Consider the following 13,346-nt stretch of genomic DNA (forward strand, 5'->3'; position numbering starts at 1 on the left):
CACATTTGCAGAATGCAGCAAGAAACAAGGCAACTAACTCCTGGTTCACAGCATAGCGCACAGACTTGTGTTCTGTAGAAACACAGCCCAATGTACAGCGTGCTAAATCAAGCGCTAGGGCTTTTACTGGAATTCAGTCACTGTGGCAATTATGCACACATTAATGTATGTCTCACTAATGCACTCCTCCATTCCAAACACTTCCATTTTCACCCCAAATTCAAAATATGGCATTTTATCCTCCAAGATGTGTGTATCTAGGGCCAGCTTTTAAGCCCATGACCTCATCTGGTGCTTCTGCAATTAAATAAAGCTAATGCCTCGAAATAAATGGGACATACTTTCCGTCATTAATTCCATTTGCATATGTGCAAAGAACAAAGTCATTTAGTCAGCAGCCACATCGGTGAGCATCCAAAGAATGGGATCTTGATTAGAAAGATAAGAGAAATATGACCTACACCACTTTAAAAGCTTAACCTTCCTTTACCAGCAAATAATAGAATCAGCAAGTGATCACTGGGCAAGGAGTAAACCATTTCCTGACTTCATCTGACTGACAGGATGAAATCCAGGCCTGTTTTCATCTGATGTTCAGCGGTACCAGTTTAACATACAACAACCGATAAGCCTGCATTAACCAAGGCAATACGTCCTTCAAACTGATAGAACAGATACTCTTAAGAATGGTTTTGGCAACCTATCTGCGACTTAAATGATTTTGAAAAGGGCATCAAAAGATAATAGATTAGATAGTACAGTGTATTCTGTTCAGCGACAAATAATGCTGCTCTCCTCAATAGCACACATGCTGTATTTCTACCTAAGAAGCGAATTTCCTGAATAAAGCGTATCGTTGCCAAGATAACCTCCAGATTGTACTTACTTTCATCAGAGCTTTGGTTTTCTTCCAGTGTTCGGATGTAATCGTCCTGAGGAGGAAGGAAAAATGTTTAAATGTTAGCATTTCCCTCAAAGTTCAGTTCACAGTATGTGTGCAGATACTTGAGAAGAGAAGAATAGCACACTGGTCCCATCAACAATAATATTACACCACAATGCAATCATGCAGCACAATCCCATGCAAATAAATATCATGTTACATTTTTCCATGCCATATTTTATGCAATCCAGAAGGTGAAGTGAACAGTTCTTTAAAATGGTCTTCCATGCAAACTGTTAGTGGAAGGACTATGGACTTCACAATTTCATGGACTGCACTTGGCATCAAAATATTGCAGTGGCAATAAAAGAAACAAACACACTCCTAAAAATGAAAAAGTAAATAAATGGCCAAGTCACTTTGGAAGACATTCAGAAGGACTGGGGAGATATTCCAAGAACCCAACAGTATTTACTTGAAAGCAGACTGCCTGAAACACTGGTTGCTCGGTTTGAGCATTTCACACCAGAAATCTCACAACAGATGTTCCATCACCAATCAGCTTGGACCAAACTATCCGGTCCATGGCTTGAGATTCCCACAGCTGATGGCAGCTGCGATATCTAGAGCAGAAACCTCCTTGTTTGAGAAGCAATTTTCCCTCACAGAGGCTCTCTGTCCTTCCCAGGGAATTCTGCACACTTCACTGAAATCCAACTTCAGTTTTTAGATTCTGTCCCCAGTGATAGCGGAGTAGCATTGTGATACACGTCACATGCCACTGCAGAATCTCAGAAATACCTGGGCCTATTTCTAGCCATGGAAACCAAGAACACCTGCACACAGCACACCGTCTAGAGAGCTCTAGAATTTTCCGATGGACCCAGGTGACTAACACTGTGTCTGATCTGTGTCTTATCTCTCACCGTGTGACTGCCAAGATGACGTTAACCTGAATGATTAACTCAGCGTTAATCTGATTTCAATGGGGATTACGTTTAGAAACCGTGTGTAAATTCCACTAGTAGTAATCCTCAAAATTGCTTGAGAACCACAGTATGTACATACAGACTGTATGATGATAATAATGCAGAGGGGCTTTTGATTGAAGGGTCACCCCTAGAATCCAATGTGGGTTTTTTTTTTTTTTTTTTTTTTGCTAATGGAGACATTAACTGCCCTGATTGAACTGGGCAGGTAACACAGTCTTGGAGATCTTCCCGCACTTCAGGTTAAGAGATATCAGGGGAGAGTGACATGGACACAGCACAGGATTAGAAATTGTTACTAACCTCCACTTCCTGGGGTATTGAGAAGCAAGAGGAAAAGAAAGAGATGAGAGAGAAAGACAGTTAGGGGAAAAACACTAGACTTGCTTCACAAAAGAAAGCGCCGCTTTTCATGCAGTGCACAAACCAACGGCGAGTCTTGTTTTACAGCCAGCCTAGCAGCAGTTAAACTGTCATCTTTTTGATGCGTGCTGATTACAAATATAAGCCTGCTTTGGCATCCCCTGGAGAAAACGCATAAGAAATTCAGAGCAGATTATGGGGCTCTATTAACAAAGGATGATGAGCCACCAGTTCTGTGAGCTGGCACAGGTCCTATCCATAGGACCCTTCCCTCCATCCGAAAAACCCTAATTACACCTGTTCTCCAAGGACTTCTTCTGCAGCTCCTTTGCGGAGAACCACACATGCACTCAGAAAAAAGCCTTGAAATAGCCCAATGGGAGGCCCACACGCATCGCAAAAGTATCATATAAACAACTAATTTTAAAATGGCAGTAATTACTATTTTATTTGCCCACAAACCATTTTTATGACACAAACGTGCTACATCGTTGCACCCATGCTACACGGTTGCACCCTTGTGTGAGAAAAGGATCCACACACAAAGTGTATAGTATAAATGTTGTTGCAGCAGGTGTTAAAAAGAAGGATTCTGCCCTCACCAAATAAACAAATATGTTACTAATGCTTAAGCATTTTGGCAGGAGAATTCATAAAAGAACACTTATCTTGGAAAGTGTATTAAGACTCAGTCCCATATACTTTGAGGCTCCACATTTGTTTCACGGTTTAATAGCCTAGTAAACTTGGAAGAAATATACCTCCCTTTGACTTATTTCTTTGCCTCGTGCTAGTAAACGCAAGCCCTCCCCAGAAATGAATATCCATCCATTTAGCTTTGCTGTTGCCCAATGTAAAATATATCACCATAAAAATTTACGACATATACAGGGAGCGCCAAAAAGGTTGTAAAGTGTGACACCTGAAATAAGTATTGATCATAACCGAAGCCTTGGGATTTCATATCTGGGGCCATTTCACAGAAGTAAATGTTCCCTTCGTTGGCAGTAATTTGGCCCACCCTAATATCTGTGGGGCGTGATACCAGTGTTTCTCACATGGTAAATGGCCCATGGGAAACTCTCCCCCTTGATTCTAAGTGAATAACGCTGTGCCATACCTGTCAGGATGCACACCCCCTCCATTCAGTTTTGGGGAATGGAGTCAAACTCCCAATGGAGAATAACCTTGTCCAGCTGGCTAGAGTGCCACATTAGCCATGAATGCGATGCATTGCAGCCACCACAACACAGTTCTCTGGTCTGGGCAGATGACTCTGCATTATTCCACATGCTATTCTATATTAATGTGAAACGACCAAATACATCCTGAGTACACCACCTTCGTCATCGCGGTTGGTCGGTCGGTCTCCCAGAAATTATATGCGCAAGGGTGGGATATCTACTGAGTCCTACTGACCCGTTGTTACAAAGTGAGTGCAGCAATCAGTCTTTTCTGTAGAGGCCTATGTATCTTGTTATTAAACATACATAACTGCAAGTTGTTCTGTCTGTTCCAAAATTATAACAGCCAGAAGAACGGCACCTCTGATTAATGGCTCTGTTTCCACTAGAATGTCTTCTATTACCCTGTTCCATTGTCGTTAGGCTATTTTTAAGGTCTACAGAGACAGCCTGCCTCCTCTCTCTGCACCTCCTTCCTTCAGGCATAGTAAAGAACAAAAACAAATGAAAATCCGTTTGTCCTCATATTGCCAAGGGACAAAAGATAGCTTTGTTCTCGGTTCCAGCCATCTGTATCGGGTTAAGGTTACAGTTAGGTTAACTGTTAAGGTTAACTTCCAACAATATGTTCATCAAATACAATAGTAAAATGTGCAAATTGTGAGCTCTTCATCATAAACGGTATTGTGTTATACACACTGATACTGAGTATTTGGCTTGGACATATTTAATCATGCCAGTGGAAGGAGCAGTGGGGCAATGCTCTGATTTCCAGTCCCAGTAAGAAACCAGGCGAAGCAGAAGCGGGTGGGGAGATCAGGGGTCATGTTTGTGGGATCCCCTGAGCAGTGAGATTCATATCAGAGAGCCCACCTTTTCCCGTCGGTTTGTGAGGAGCGCTGTAATGCAGCTGCTGTAATACAGATCGCTGGCTAATGGAGCCTGACTATCAGCAGGACCCCAGATGCAGTATCTGTCCTCCAGGGCCACTTCGGTTTTAGCCTGACAGGGTTTGGCAGCGAGCCTGGCGGAGCATCCCTGATCCGGAGCCAGTGCGTCTCACCTCCGACTAGCCTTCCTTGGTAACTGACAGAAATATCATGCCCTCCTCCGACACCTCTGTCTGTGCCGCGCCCGTAAATGCACGGTAGGCCAGCGGCAGATGAGAGGGGCCAAAATAAAAGGTCAATTACCTTTCATTCAGGTAAACGTGGCATTTGCGTACCATGCTTTACTGCAGGCAGGGGTGAAAGTTAGCTTAATACAGACCCCGGGGCAAGTCCAGGAGAGCGTAATAAACATGAGCAGGCAGGCTGCCTCTGGACCTTCTGCTAATGCATTCAGTAAAGGGCTCCAGGACATTGCTGACCACACCTGACACAATATGTTTCAGCCTGCCCAGCATGGAACAACATGTACAGGCCATTAGCCCCTCCAAACTGCTCTGGCCCTAACCGTGCTCCTAGGCCACGTTCTGCCAATTAGCTGCGTGAAGTCGCTCCTAAACCGATCGCTGATTGGGCAAGCCACGGAACCGGCGGACTCCCACGCACACCCAGCTATGAGTCGTTGGCCGGGGTTCTGTTGTGTTGCAGAGGGGCAGCCATTTTGCAGAAGGTGGCCCTCTCAGCTAGAAGTGCAGAGCGTGATCCCATTGAAGTGTGGCCAACCTCAGCCAGGGAAAACCCACAAGGACACGGAAATGCAGCCATGAAATCTTCATCCCCTCACCACAATGATCCATCATACGTCATGGTTCAAACATGCCCACAGCGAAACTGCTACTATATCTTATATGCTTGTGTATGAGTGGCAGTAGACCACAGTGGAAGGAGACTTTTTGTTTCCACTAAATGATGACAACCAATTTCAGCTTAAATCAAGAAACAAATATTTAGGACATTTCCGTAATGTTTTACCTGCATGTGTTTCATTGTCAATTAACCGTTTGTTTGGTCAGGTTATTAGAAATGTGTCCACCAATACACAATGTCTTCATCTGTAACAAGCTGTAATAGACTTCAGATAAAGAGCAATGAAGCAATGAATATTTGTCCTTCGCAACCGAGAAAAAAAATTAATCGTTCGTGAGGAAGCAAAGTGTTTTGTAATATAACCAGTGACACCTTACGCCTTATGCTAAATGAAATCTGTCCTCTACTTCGCATTTGGCTCATCACGGCGCTTAATTTTTTGCATTTCTCCCAACGGAGTGTCCTTTTTTTCTCCCTGAGAGATTGGATAAATGCCGGCTGATCGATGGGCCCACGCTCCTGAGCATTTCCATAATGAAGGAGAGCCTATCAGGCGCTCCAGGCCTGAGGTAGCCGTGTCAGCCTTTCAGGAGATGCGCGGAACAGTCTTCCTGTGACAGGGCTTTGTGAGCACATCTCCGCCATGCTGATTTACACCCCCTGCTGGGCACAGCTTTTGCAGAGGTGGTGGTTCGCTCTGCTAACAGCTCACCGCCACCGAGGGGTTTGTGGCAAATCGCTCCACAGACGTGGACGGAAGCTGGGCGGAGCTGCAGCCCACATCACAGGCCTCAGTCCACTGGAAGTGTTAACGGATGCCCGGTTTTCAAATTGCTAGTATCGGTCCTGTATGTAGTCCCGATTTTGTAATGTATTTGTGTCTTAACTAACCCCGGTCCAAGATCCATTCTGATAGTCACATATGCCTGTCCATGAAAGGTTCCAACAGGGTCCACCCTGGGTCCGCTGTCGGGTCTGACAGCATCGCACTTCGTCCTCCGTGATTATGCTTCCAGCTGTGCATGTTTTGAAAAGTTCTGGTAACCCTGCCCAGAGGCCTGAGATCCCTAAACCAGCTGTTCCCCAAAAAAGATTTTTAATAAGCATTCCTACCAGTGAAATTACACACTCCACCTGTTACATTTACAGTGTGTGTAGCACAGCTGTTCATGGGCTTGGGAATTTTTGGAAGCGCTGCCCTGATCCCTAAACTTTACCCTCATTATAAACAGACTGCTCTCCCCAAATTTACATTGTCCTCCTTCAGTCTGGTCACAGTGATAATGTTTATAAAATTCATGTGCCCAATACCCTGTGGCATGAGTCGCTTGCTCTGTTGCATTCAGTCTCCTGCCTGGAGTCAGATATAATTGAAGCCGTGGCATATCTCCCATGATGCCCTTTGGTGGTTGCCAAGGAGCTAATGCCGTTGCAGATTCACTCGTGCCACTTACACCAGCTAATTCTGTAGCTGTACTTCTGCTTATTATTCAGCACCTTTTCCCTTGAGCATTTCTAGGGTTGTGATACAGAAGCCTTGCACCTGAAGAAAAGATGCTGACTCTCTCCAGTTTCCCCACAATTTCAGATCCAAGACACGTCATAACAGATTAGGGCGGTGTCAAACTGATCGATATCTGTTACTGCACACTCAAAAAATCACTAGTGTCAAGTGTCGAACATTTGCTTTGAGACAGCAGAAGCAAACAGCAGAAGCATGTTAATCATTGAAAATGACTAATAAGTGTTCACTTTTGAAGACTCTTTTTCAGCAACATTTCCATTAAATGAAGGCCAGCGGGAATATGAGACCAGGCAGTCAACACAGTATTTAATTAAAGTGATCATCTGAGCTGAAATCTGCAGGCTCTGAAGTTGCCTTGGAGGGTGGGTGTCTGTAATACACTGTGGAGCGCTGTATTTTATGCAACAACAGTGTCCTTCACAGCAGAAGACTCTTGGCTTTTTCAAACATTTTAAAGGCATACTATGCCATATTTATTTAGCTTTGCTATGCTGTGCTATGGCCCTACAATCAAAGACTATATACTGTATATCCATTTTTATGCTGTTTTTAGTTTTATATCTCCATTTCAATAGCTGTCACCATCATGGAAAAGCAATTCCAAGGTTGACTTCGGTCAGCTTGTCAATCCACTTTGCTTTTCTTCTTCACCTCTGTCCAATGCCGTGGCTAGCTACAAACGCTCTGCTGAAACCTGATTCCACCGCACAGGCACTGTATTCACACCCAGTCCTGCCCACACAGAAAAAGAGTCACGCCCAAGAAACATCCCAACACATTTTACAGTAGAAAAAGAACTACGGGCGGAGCACTGATTAAGCAGATGTGAGCAGACAGAGACTGCCAGTGCATCATGTGATATATTATTTTATAATATTAAAGGCCCAGCATAGTATCTGCTTTAAAACATGACATTGCTTTGTTTCCGTGACATCCTAATTCTCCATCCATGCAGTGCACATTGGCCAGGCGATTCCCAAATGCCTTGAATACAGGCTACTTTCACTGCGACTGACAGCAGTTTCAAATTTAACATACAGGAAATGGTGGAAGCATGCGGCACCAGGCAAATAGCACAATGGCACAAAACGTATAGAAAGGAGACATAGCATAGCACCCAGTCCTAGAATACCATCTCCGTGAGTATGCGTGAGTAGCTCTGCAATCAGACGAACAGGGAACAAACAACCAATGGTTACAGGTAATCGCACTCAGGGTGGTGTGTGGCAACACATTAGGCAATCGTCTCTGACATTTTGAAGGCCGGATTGTTGAAAAGCGTTGTTTCACACTACACTGACTACAAGTACTTACAGAAATTGATTGTTCCCTTTCCATCTGTTCCGAGTGATACCAGCTCATTCTATGTCATCGGCCCTGCAATGGATAATGGACAACAGCCAGCTGACAGCATTCCTTTTTTTAACAGAATGCAGGTTGCTTGCTTCCTTTCTCTGTGGTCTATCCCATTTAGTTTCATAACAATCAGTAAAGCGCAATATGGTGCTTAGGGTCTCGGACAGCTCTCATTTCTTAGCCTGCTGTATTTCCAGCTTGCCTCTCACTGCCTGTTTTCCCTGAGTGAATAATGCAGCAGAGGTATGATGGTTTCTGAGGAATGACCAACAGTGCTACCTGCCTGCTTTCTTTTCTCCTGTGGAGGAGAATAAACACTGCAGACCACAACACGGGCAGGTCCCTTGCGATGACATTCACATGTAGACCAGCTTCAGTCACGACTACTGTATGTTATTTTTGTTTTCACATTCTTTTGCATCGCAAAAAGTTGCAAAACAGGTGCAACTCCTAGAGCACTGTGCTTTGAGCACGGGCGTCTCCGACTGAGTGCTCCCAATTACCAGCTCAGCCACAACATCAAAAGTGCAGCCCGGAGCTCTCGCCTTTGACTGCGCAGATGGGGCCCGTCTTAACTTGGAGGAACAGGCATGGGGTGTGTGTGTTTGAGGGGGTGAGGGTGAGGGAGAAGGCCTTTCAAAGCTGAGAACGATGGGAAGTAGCACCTGGAGATAGCTCTGAAGCAGACGAACGCTTGATGTGGTTATTCTGACAGAACTCACGGCTCGGTCAGGTGTACCGGGAACATGCTAGCGGGGTTTCACTCTGCCCTGCGCCCCAGTGAGGACTACAAAACCTGGAGAGAAGCAGGGGGTAGAGGCAGCCCCTCCTGGCTCCCCACCCCTCACCTAACGTCTTCATACGCCCCTGTCTTGGAGATGTCAGCGCTTCTGCCGATGAGCACTGTGAGTTAAACCAACCAGAAGATCAGAACACACAGGTCTACAGCAGGGGCATTGGCTTCTACGAAGGCTGGACTGCAGTCTGTCAGGCACTCTACCAGTATCTCACAGAACAGCTGACGCTTCACATCGAATTCCTTTAAAGATAACTGTCAATCACGGCCCCATATCAAAGCACTGTGCATTCATTCACACGAAAAGCAATCCCTGAATTACACCTCGACTCTGGCAGGGTTGCCAATATAACACATAGACACATGCACCCCTGAGCATCCTTGTATATAATGGACAACCTAGAATTGATTTTTGTTGATGAATGCACCATAATCTCCATGAAAAAGAATTGCAAATAAAATAATCAGTCAGTGCCTTTGGGACAGACTGCTGTGGTCACAATAATCAAGATCCAGAAAGATGTCAGAAAAGATGTGATGGCGATGGAAATCTTTGTGCCAAAGGGCCTGCAGATATTGATAACCCTCCCTTGCCATGTCACCATCTTAAGATGACATCGCAGGTCTGGGTAACCTGAAGGTCAGACGGAGCACTGCATCACTGCGGTTGGCTATTGGCATCTTCTGTCCTTTCTTTTTTCAGTGAAACTTTATCCCCCTATTTTCTATCGTCTGGAATGTCCCTAGGATATCTGCGGGCCCATCCCATCTCCAACACATCGTCTATGAAATGGAGCGTGCAAGCATTCGCCTTGTCCCAAGTATCCCATTTACCCCCTGGCACTTCTCCTTTCACTGCGCAGTCACTGTGCTGGATGACTGGGCTTCATGCGCAACTGACGCAGGCAGATCACAGGCTCTTCATTGGCCTGAGGTGCTGCCCTTGTCAGAGAAAAAACATGCTGACCCTAACCCTCCCTCCATAGACTATGCTACTGTCGGGGAAGTGAAGCTTAAGGTGAATTATGGTTCATTTCTGAATCCAGCAGTTTTAACAATTAACGCCCTCATTTAACGTTTGGCACTCTGAAAACTGAGCACAAGCGCATCAACTGTTAAAACCCTTCAACATGTAAAATAAATGTATTCATTTATGTATTCATGTATATATTTCATTTGTTAAGTATTACCAAAATATATCAATTATCCAATAAATTGCCAAATTCCGTGATAAGCAGAGCAACCTGTTGGATCAACGTTTATCAAAATGAACAACTCACAATTAATAAAATTGAGAGCTTTATTAAGTTACAGAATAGTCAATGTCTAAATTAAAAGATGTATGTTAACTTAAACAAAGAAGTAATATACATGGACAGTCACAAAAGAAAAAGAGGAAGAACCGAACCCCAGCGTGTCTCCCAAAACAGTCCCAAAAACTGAAATTAAAGTCCAAAGACCAGAAGACAGCTGAATCATCCCGAAATCAGCAATGAAAAAATGTGAAATTTGCCAGAGCAGCTGTGTGACGCCCACAAATCCCACAAATCAAGCCCCAAAATGTCCACTATCTTGACTACCTGGAAATGTCTGTGTGAAAAACCGACCAAGTCAAGGAAGGCTTGGTCGGTTGGCCGCTTGCTTATGTGCTTGAAAAAAAGGGGGGGACCTTACCCTCAGAGGGGCAGAGCTGGAAACTGGAAGGTTTGGGAGAGGCAGAACTGTCCTAACAGAGCAGGCCATCTACGAATTCCCGTATGTTGTTAGAAGCAGGACCGAGCAGTATGATGTTGTCATCAAAGGATTCATGATATTTGAATATTTAAATATTCAAACATGAATATTGTAGGAGGTACAGAAGCTCAGTTATTGTATACCTCTAAAGAAAGTTTCCTCCTGCTTCTAACAATAGGTACCTGTATACAAATAAAGTAAAACATATATGTTTCATGTAACAAAACAAATTGCACCGCATTGGTTTCCGCTCAAAAAGGTTTTTTTTCCCGCTGGTTTTCAACTGGTTTCCGCCCATCCAGCACACGCAGGAGTGTGTGCGCTGCTTTTCCTCCCAAGCCATGAAGTAATACAATTGTCAGCATAGGGATAGAGGACAACCAGATAACATCCCATTAACATGGTTTAAGAGAGCATGGTACTTAAACACAATGGGCAATGAGAGAGTTTGCTAAAAAATTATTTTGTAATTATTTTTTCTGTCTCTCAAAGACAATATTCAGGCTATTTTTCCGACAATACAGCCAATGATGTGGGGCGAGAGGCCATAGATAGCACTGGTGCGGTCAGGATACCAATTACAGAGTCATTACCTTTGGTGCGATAGGATGGCCCACCCGACAACCCCAACCGCTATCTTTGTGATGGAATTTATTTGCAAGATTCAACTGAGGTTCTGCAGGGGAGATGAGGTTTACTAACCTGTAGTACTATTGTGATTTGTTTATTTATCATCACTCAAACAAGTGAAAATGAATAAAAATCTAATTATGTGGAATCTGAGATAATTCATAGGTAAATCTCAAATAATTATTGCTTCAATTCATTTTTAATCAAACAACAATAAGGTCTTAATCAGTACATTGTGCTAAACTTATCTTAAATGTGTCTAATACTTGCTCAAACAGCACAGTGTCAAATCGCATTTTCATATCACTGAGGTACAAGGCTTCTTCTGTTCTTAGATGTAAACTATCTGTCGGGCAGATCTTCTGAGAGACTGTGAGCTACATCCTGCAATTTGCTCTGATCTGCCTGTTCCTCGTCGTTACACTTGACCTTTTCACATGAGCGTGTGAAGTAACAATCTGAAGGTACACAATAACCACAATAATGTATGAAAGAAGCAAGAGGTGGAAGCTACAGAAACGCTGATGTTCAAACATTCTGCAAATTAACATTCACATCTCTGTGTGCACCCAGCCAACAAAGAAGAAAGAAACATATTTTCAATCTGCATATGTGCATCCTTATTAGATGGCTGACCACAAATGTAGGTCTTATTTGCAATGCATCAAGGTTACTATCTTGCAGTGCAAAGAGCCACCCGTTCAATCAGGGAACAGAATGTGCATCAGAGTGGGCAAAGCAAATCAGTGCTCGCAGCAGCAGATAGATGCAGGAGAGTTAATCACTGGGACTCTGTTCAGTATGCAGTCATACAGAATTTAATTTCACTCCTATCTGTTTGGGGAATGAACACAAATTGCTTTGTCGTGGTTCCTGGCACTGTTGATCCGTTGTTTTCTTCCAACACAAAATTCCCTCGTAGCTTGAGGGTATTCAAACGGTGGACCGCAATCAGGACACTCCTTTGGCTATTTGGGGTGTGTGTAGGAGTGGGGTGTATCAACAGAAAACGAGATTCTGATGCATTCTCTCAACTGAGAAAAAAAAAGCCCATTAGCGATTCCGCTCTGTTGCACATTCCCGCTGTACAATTTTCCTGATTAAGGTCATCTCAATATGAATCTGTTCAGCACATCCATTACGGAGCCCATCCCGGGAAATTAGCACGAACCCTACCGCGGCGACTCGGACAAGCCGGGCCATCATCACTTATCAACACGCCGTTCCCCGGAAACATGCCGCTGTTGCCACGGAGAAAACACTTCCACAAAAGGAGGGGCTCTCAGGCACGGGAGAGAAGCCATTTACTGCACTGCCGGTGTAGCTGGGAGCTGGGTGGCACTGCACGAAATGGCCCGATAGTGGCAGATTGGGTCCCAGGTGGCACTAGTGACGAAGGAGGTCAGCCCAAGGTGGGACGCCCCTGTCCCGGTGGAGTTAACAGACCACGGGCCACTCTCTGCACCCATTCCAGCCATTTAAAACGCTGCAGAGGACATTTGTGGCTTGAAGCAGAAAGCCTGCTTTTATTAATCATGCCAATGAACGCTGCTCTACATTCCAGCATTATCAGACAGCAGCAGCATTGTTGGGCCAGGGGAGGGGCAGAAGGGGGTTTAGGTGCAGTAAGAGGCCAGGTGCTGTAAGCAGATGAAATCATTAACAGATAACAGCCGCAACAGCGCCCTAGGGAGGCGTCCGCATCCGAAAGAGCTGCCGGGATTTGGGTAGCCGGGATTTGGGTAGCCGTGTTTGGGCGATGCTGTGTCAAAGGTAGGCTCCTCCCCCCCGTCCATCTCAGACACAAACCTGGGCATGCTGCCACAGCTGTCCCTGTGGGTTTGGAGGGCATGGTTCAATTCCAATGACAGAAAAACAAGCTGTGTGTGTGTGCGAGTGTATTTGTGGATGCCTGTATGTTAGCAGGTGTGTTTGAGTGTGTGTGTGTGTGTGTGTCCGCATCTGTGTGCATTTGTGTGCATTTGTGTGAGTACGTGTGTTCAAATGTGTGTATGTGTGTTTGTGGGTGCGTGTGTGTGAGAGTATGCGGGTGTGTGTGTGTATTTGAGTGCATGTGTCCGTGCAGGTGTGATCGAGCATGTGTGTGTGTCAGTGTGTTTGTGTGTGTGTGT

At 44.7% G+C, this 13,346-nt stretch overlaps 1 protein-coding gene across 1 annotated transcript in view; it reads right to left on the reverse strand.

Moving 5' to 3' along the window:
• spock2 (SPARC (osteonectin), cwcv and kazal like domains proteoglycan 2) overlaps positions 1 to 13,346 on the reverse strand; it is a 40,569-nt gene that overhangs the window by 14,970 nt on the left and 12,253 nt on the right. Inside the window, exon 2 of the mRNA XM_061232306.1 lies at positions 887 to 932. Within this exon, the coding sequence (XP_061088290.1) occupies positions 887 to 932 (46 nt within the window). The remainder of the gene's footprint in view (positions 1 to 886; positions 933 to 13,346) is intronic.

The sequence above is a fragment of the Conger conger genome, chromosome 2 (assembly GCF_963514075.1).
Source record: "Conger conger chromosome 2, fConCon1.1, whole genome shotgun sequence".
Taxonomy (NCBI): domain Eukaryota; kingdom Metazoa; phylum Chordata; class Actinopteri; order Anguilliformes; family Congridae; genus Conger; species Conger conger.